General features: G+C 38.9%; 1 protein-coding gene across 1 annotated transcript; it reads left to right on the forward strand.

Annotated features, from left to right (window-relative positions):
- The first annotated feature begins 2865 nt into the window (after positions 1-2865).
- Positions 2866-6411, forward strand: LOC122645210. The gene is made up of 6 exons (XM_043838542.1): positions 2866-2997; positions 3322-3457; positions 3961-4007; positions 5711-5782; positions 5923-6048; positions 6145-6411. Exons 1-6 carry the CDS (start codon positions 2866-2868, stop codon positions 6409-6411), a joined length of 780 nt encoding a protein of 259 aa, XP_043694477.1.
- The last annotated feature ends 1064 nt before the right edge of the window (positions 6412-7475 follow it).

Here is a 7475-nt window from a genome sequence, read left to right on the forward strand (position 1 = left end):
ATGCTAGAATAATAGATAATATAATATATATTGAAATATTCGAATTTAGAAATAAACCTAACCTCTAATCTGATACATAAAGTGCTCTTGAAGGCATAAGTTGTTTCTAAAAACTCAAATAAGAAGGCCAGAACTGAGAGAATTGAAAAGAAGAAGAGAAGAATTGATTGGGAATCCACCTTAGCTGCTGGAAATCCATCCAAGCATACACATGAGTACATGCTTGCAGTCACTCCGCATGGATAACAGAAAACGGAGCTTCACTGCTTGAATAATAAAATTTTGGGATCCAAAGAGAACTTACAACTTTTTTAGAGGGAAGATTAGAAATCCAATTTTTTATTAGGAAAGTCTAATCCTGTTACATCTCATAAGTCAAAAGTGAACCTCTATTAAAATACAATTTGTAAACATAAAACATAAGCTAGAAAGGAAATAAAACTAGGTTAAACATAGTAGAAAACTGAAGAAAAAAATTGGGAAAAGAAACTCTGTCCAGGAGTGTGGCCTACGCCAGCACTCCCATGAGTCTATCTCTCTCCTCCGTAAAATAAGGGGGCTGAGGTGTCTTTTCATAGGGGGAAGAGAGAGGTAGATTCATGGGAGTGCTGGCGTAGGCCACACTCCCGGACAGAAAACTACTTCCCAAAAAAATTATAAGAAAAAGATTCTTAAAGAGCCTATAATGTATTTTGTCCTTATTTTTTCTGATACATGAAGGAGGAGCCATCTGCAAGACAACTACAAAATCACGCAGAATCTCTTTCAAAGAGAGATATTACATATACATATTCCATCTGCATATAAAATACAAGTGTCCCATCATACAGAGAGGCCTCAAGTTAAGTATTATGACTGTTCTTCTTGATATCTTTTACTTCATTGTATTCAATATCTTATCCAATTACGAGCCTATGCAAATGAGTCTGCTTAAAACAACAGAAACATACCAGGATTTCAAACATAGGGCAGATCTAACTCAAATTTTGTATCAAACACAGGGGGGCAGACCTATCTAATATTGTGCATCTAAATTCCTAAGACTTGAACTTGTGTTTGACATCCATTGACCTTGCATGACCCAAAAGCAATATGTGTTTGAACATTTCAACTCACCCTCCATTGTTTGCAAACCATCTCAGGTCTACTCAGATTACCTCAAACTCCATATTTTCTGAAACTGACAAAACAAAGAGTTGAACTGTCAATTCTCACAAATCAAGAAGTTTCCAATTTTTATTACTAACGTCATGCCAATTAATTATCTAATTTTTATATACAAACAGAACCATGTAGTTCTTCAATAGAGATTGGGAGTGAGCTTTGTTATATACCATATTGTAATTCATATGGCATCAACAATGCACAAGAGAATACTCCTCTACAGATACGCTTTAGCAAATTAGTAAAACGTTTCTATTTTGCTTTATCAAGCTACAATTCTAGTCATGTCTCTTAGGATTGTTACACTCCAACATGCAAAACCCCAACTCCCAACAAGACAACCTCGCCAAATTATAAAAATACACCATGAGAATGACAAGATTAAAAAAAAGATAAAAACGTCCTCACTGTGGAATCGTATCAAAAAGTACTTCTACAGAACTAATTCATACCATACGAATTATTAAGACCAAAGTGAAAGATGGTAGTATCATTCTCTTCAAATTTCAGAATTTTGAATTCAGAATACAGAAAAACAGGTGAGTTAGTACCTCATAGTAAATTATGAACAATAATTTTACATAAACAAAGAGACAGATCTGTACCTTGTGATTGAGCAGAACAAATACAATCTCCGCAACCTTACGGTTGAATTGCTTCCCCAATCTCCGCAATCTTACGGCTGAATCCGGCATTTGTGAGGACTGAGGAGAGATTCACGCAAAGTCACTACAGAGTGAAAACCGAAACCCTAACAACAATGAGGGTATCCTGTGAGAGGAAGAGAGACCATAATAATAATCTTCTAAGAGTCTACTGTGAACAGAGAGACTCGACTCTACAGAAAAGCACCTGACGCACTCACGAGTCACGAATCACGACAAGATCGCACGAACGGAAGAAGATAATAAAACCCCGTTTGAGTGGTACCATGTTAGACCAAATTTGGTGCGACACGTGTCCATTTTAAAAACAGAATGTACCTTTGACTACCTTTGACCTTTCTGTCTCGGAAAGACAAATGAAAAGAAGAAGACTTAACTCTTCCGTCTTCTTCCACATATCTTTTTTTGATAACATCTTCTTCCTCATATCACCTCTGGTAGTGAAGGAGTACTGACAGTAGTAATGGAAATACCAGCCCTGCAGAGCAGCAATGCCTTGAAATACCAAGTAATCAACAAAGCCAACGGAACAGCCGGATGAACATATTCGATACAGAAAACAGACCCTGATATCGGCCACCCAATTCAGCCGGCGAACCTTCCAGCAGACGAACAGGGCCGATAGGAAGAGCTTGTTCTTGATCGTAGAGACCATGGATGGAGTAGCCTAATCTGACAACGACCAGATCCACGTCATTGCCAACTTCATCGGAAGCTACTCCGGCGACGTGAAGGCGGAGATTACCGGTGTGCTCTACCACGAGAGGACGCATGTGTTGCAGTAGAACGGCAACGGGCGGGACCCAGGGGGTTTGATCGAAAGCTACCACCGACTACTTGAGAGAAATACTTGCAACAACGATGATTATGACGAGACGACGTCGTAAAGGGAAATAGAAGAAGAAAGAGATATTTTGGGGGATGAACAGAGCCAGCGCCTCTGTACTTGAAAAACAGAGACCTGCAAGCGGTTGGGCTATACTTTTGTGTGAGTGTCTATGTTGGGTGTGTGCATGGGTTGTGTGGGTTGTGCTTAATGGTATTGGGCATGCGTGTTGCACAGAGTTCCATAGCCATAGATCAGTCCCTCAGATCAGTTGCAGGGTCTTTGATAATCCATGGCTCTTTGATAACATTTTTCAAGAATAGTGATTTTCTTAAGAAGTGGGTAAGAGAGAAGACATAAAACCAATACACACATCGTTTCTTTGCTTCTAATATTCCCGTAAATAACTACATTTCTGAATCTTTCATAAACAGAGTACAACACTAATAACGAATCTACAACACAGTTAACAACGACCAACAACAACGAGGATCACGATTCAAAGGGAAAGAGAATAAGAGAGAGATACGTGGTGGATGTAACGAACATTGCAACTCAACCCCAATGAAATAAATCGAAGTCAGGGGATCAGGTAAGAACGGAAGCAGAGCGAACAGATCATCCACTCCGTATTGAGAAACAAAGAGTTGAAATTGTCATCTTCAGGATGCCCTTAAGAACACTACCTCTCTTCGGAGGCAACCGAACTACTCGTGGCGGCGGCGCTCCAGCTCGAACACCTACGGTGGTGGTGATAGTGGTGTTGCTGCTGCTGATCCTTCTCACTGGTACAATTTTTGCGGTCTGGTTGGTAGCTGCCATCGTGTAGAAATGTGAAGGGAAGGGTTGCCGTTACCCTCTCTCGTTCTTGGGGAGCCAATGTTCCTAAATCCGATATGTACCATTTCATGCAAATGTGCAAATATATAGGAAGAAATTCAACTCCACTTTTTTCTGGACTGAAAAAATGGATTCCTTTTCTATCAGGTAATTATATTTTTCATTAATTAAATGGATGTGAAAGGTTATATATATACGCTGATACAGAACATATAGTGTAACTAACCAAGGCATAACCTAGACACACGTGTATTACATGGAAGAAAGACATGTAATAGACATAAAATCCCAAGGTAGTCTTGTGTGGGTCCTTCTCCTTTTACAGTAATCTCTCTTCCTTCTCCATCTCTCCTATTACTTTTGCTACAAACACGGAAATAATTGACAGGTTCAGAGTGGGCTCTAATTGAAATTCTAATTTACTAAATTCTATGTTGATACTGATCTGATCTATTGGCATCTCAGGCATTTCCGTTGATTTCAACTTTTACAAGACGTTTTGGAGTTTACAGGTCAATGATGTTATGTTGCTATTCCTTTTCCTCCCATGATTATGTACCTATTCCTTTTCCTCAAATGAGGGGACCTTAAAGAAGAATTATCTGTGCCTCTGCCCCCCTTTTTACATATTTCTTGATACAGAAGTGTTGATTTTTTCAGTTTATTATATTAATTTGGCATCTGGTTTATCTAGTTGAGGCACTCCTAGAGAAATTTTTAGGTGGAAGCCCTTGGGCACTGTTATCTGCAATGTGGCAGTTTATTTGGTGCTTAAATGTCGTGAACAGGTTGTTTTAACATCATCATATACTCATGTGGTAAGTTTCAGTCCAAAAGCATTGAACTATATGGTACAATATGCTGGGGAAAAAATTCAATAAATGGTGGGTCATGAGTTGGTTTCAAAATTTGACAACCAACCAATCAACATAGTCGGCTATCTATCCAATGGTAAGAATTATTACATCAGCCGTCCCCTATATTGATGGCTTGAAGTACCAAGGGGACAAAACTTACTAGATGGGACCTGAGCTATAAAATATCATGTGGATCACCTAGTTTCCTCTGTATGTGTGCACCTAGAGAAATTTTAAGTAATTTCAACTTCTGACCTACTTTTCAAGTTCATATAACCTATAATTGGAAGGTGAATTTTTTTATTTTTTTTTTAATTAAAAGTTGTGGTTCCCTTTACCAAAAATTGTGGCTCCTTATTAGTTAAAGTTCCCATTGCCAACGTTCTAACTTGAGGTTGAATGAAACAAATTTCAATGATTGCTCACTGGTATCTTTGAGAGCAAAGAGAAAGTTCTCTTTAACTTCAACTTCGTTGCAGTTGGGATAGAGCTAAGTTGAATTGAATTGTAGGTACTTTTTTTATTCCAATGAAGTTAAGTGAAACATTGCTTGATGTCCAAACTCCTACTAATAAGTCCATAATGTATAAATTGTATATTTGTATATGGATCTTAATTTCCAATTGGGAACTCTAGTGCTCTACCTTGGGGATACTTGTTTTCCTGCACATCTTTCTATCATTTTATCGTCTTTCATTAGATAACTAAAAGCATCAACATGGTATTAAAGAATGTTATTTGGTTGCCCATCTCATTGGTGTTACTCGCTAAATATTTGTAATAGTCAGTTTAATGCAGGCCCAGTCCAAAAATTTGTCATATTTTGATATCTATTGGGTCACGGGTTTTTATTTCTTTTGGTATTATTTGTAATTAGTTCAATTCTAAAGCCCAAAAGTGGAGGGTCTAAAGGGATGTACAAACATATTTAATTAGTAGATCGGATCCGTTAGGTAGTGTAGTTGGCTTTAGTGTAGTCATTTAAGAGTCCTCTTTTGGTTAGTTATTTGGGGTCAAGTTATCTAGAAGATTTAGGCTTCAACAATCCCAATCCTAATTCAGATCTGGGCCTGTGGAGCAGCCGATCTATCTCTGGTTTCTAAATTGGAATCTTGGATTGGCTGGCTGCATCATAGGTTGTATATGCACTTGGTTAAAATTTCAATTATTTTTTCATTACCAACTAATTTCATGGTGCATATCTTCTGGTCCATGTAAGTAGCAGGCCCATCAGTTAGGCAACAATAACAGTGGTGTATATTCCAACTGAAGTCTAAATTTTTTAAGTTGCTTTTATTTGGTGTAGTGTCCCTTCCTCTCCCCCCTCCAATCTTATGTTTTGCTTGACTCATTTTCAGGAGCATTTCTTCAATCCTGGTCCCACTACACTTGGTCCAACCAAATGGCAGAAATTTGCATCAAATTTAATGGTATATCCTTATCTGCCAAAACAGTTTATAGGTATTTTATTTGGCCAGTGTCTTACTGGTGTTTTTGTTGTGACGAATGAACAGTTTTTCTCTATGTCATGGTCAAATTTAATGATTCTCTTGAACTGTGATATGCCTAGGTTGTATTGGATACCTTCGAAGCTCAGCCTTTGAATGATGATGATGGAAATGCAAATAACATCGAGGAAGAAGCGGCAACTTTCAGCATAAAATATCTTACAAGCAGTAAATTGATGGGTTTAGAGGTAAATGGGGTTAAAGCTGTGTTCAATTGGATTCCTGCAGAACCTGTATCAATTCTTTGGGTTTTTCTCATTAATTTTTATTCTATCCTTGATCAGTTGAAAGATCCAGGTTTTCGGCGCCATATTCTTGTCCAGTGTCTTATATTGTTTGATTATCTCAAGGTGATGATCTTCATCTCCCATGTTGGTTCTATTGACTTGCTAGTAGCTGTGAACTTGTTATATATGCTACTACTCTCTTGGTTATTGGTGTTAGATATGCAGGTAATTAGAGGTTTTTTGCATATATGCTTGGAGCATGTGCTGATAAAATGCCACTTTTACTATTTCTGTCCATTCCAGTATCTGTCTACTGTTTTATGACCAACATTATTTCTAACTTAAGTAAGAACTTCAACACTATGTTTTGGGGATATAATTTTTTTATGGATAAAAAATTCATTACCAAAGGAAAGAAAGAGAGAAAGAGGGGAGCACAAACAAACAACAAACAAATTACAAGACCCTGCCTTTACAATGGGAAAGACAAGGGCTTGAAAAAGGGAAAGGGAAAAACCCCAATCATCCACAACAGACTAAAAGTAGGGGGGTGGCCATGGCAGCAAAGGCCTAACCGCAACATGAAAAACAGACTCATCTTCAAAGACATTGCACGAACCAGGAATTGAACAAGCCACAAAAATGCAGGATAGCCCATCTTATCACAAGTTATCTTGACAAAGGACATGACTAAGAATATCCATACTTAGAGGCAAAAGCTTCTCATTGCTGGGCAAGGAAGAGTCCAAGTGGGACCACTTCCTGGGATAAGGAGGGGAGCTTATGTCACGCCGGCGGTAGAGAAGAAGTGGGTGTTGAGGGACAACAAAGGCCTGGAGGGTGCTAGGGGGTTGAACCGTTATGGGGGAGCTTGGGTAGGGTGGGCCAACAGCAATGGGCCGAGAGGGTGAGGGGAAGGCATTATGCCTGTTAGAATAAAGTAGAGAAAGGGGCTCTCAGGATTAGCGCTAGTGCTAATCCAGAGACTCCTTATAGGAGATTTATTTTATTCTTTATTTCTTTCCTGTTTTGCCCTTTACCCTATTGTGTTGTACCCCTTTTAATTATTTTATCATAATAGAATTGTGAGAAGCTTAGTGTGGTTTACGGCTGCAACTCTCTTCTTCTTCTCTCATCTACTGAAACTAACAATGCCCATAAGAGTTAGGCCTAATAGATGAACTTTGGGAGACTCCTAGGAGAGATAAAGAAGGGTCTTGATAGGAAACATGCCCAACAACATTAGAGGGCCAAAGCGAGGGGGAAGTCAAGTGGGTCAAGGGAGAGTCCGGACCTATGGTCAAGTGATGGGGAGAGGTGGGGGTATTAGGGTGATGGCTATTGAGGTGGCTCAGCCCAGGGGGATTGGTGTAATGGGTTGAGAGGTT

The sequence above is a fragment of the Telopea speciosissima genome, chromosome 11 (assembly GCF_018873765.1).
Source record: "Telopea speciosissima isolate NSW1024214 ecotype Mountain lineage chromosome 11, Tspe_v1, whole genome shotgun sequence".
In the NCBI taxonomy this organism is placed as follows: domain Eukaryota; kingdom Viridiplantae; phylum Streptophyta; class Magnoliopsida; order Proteales; family Proteaceae; genus Telopea; species Telopea speciosissima.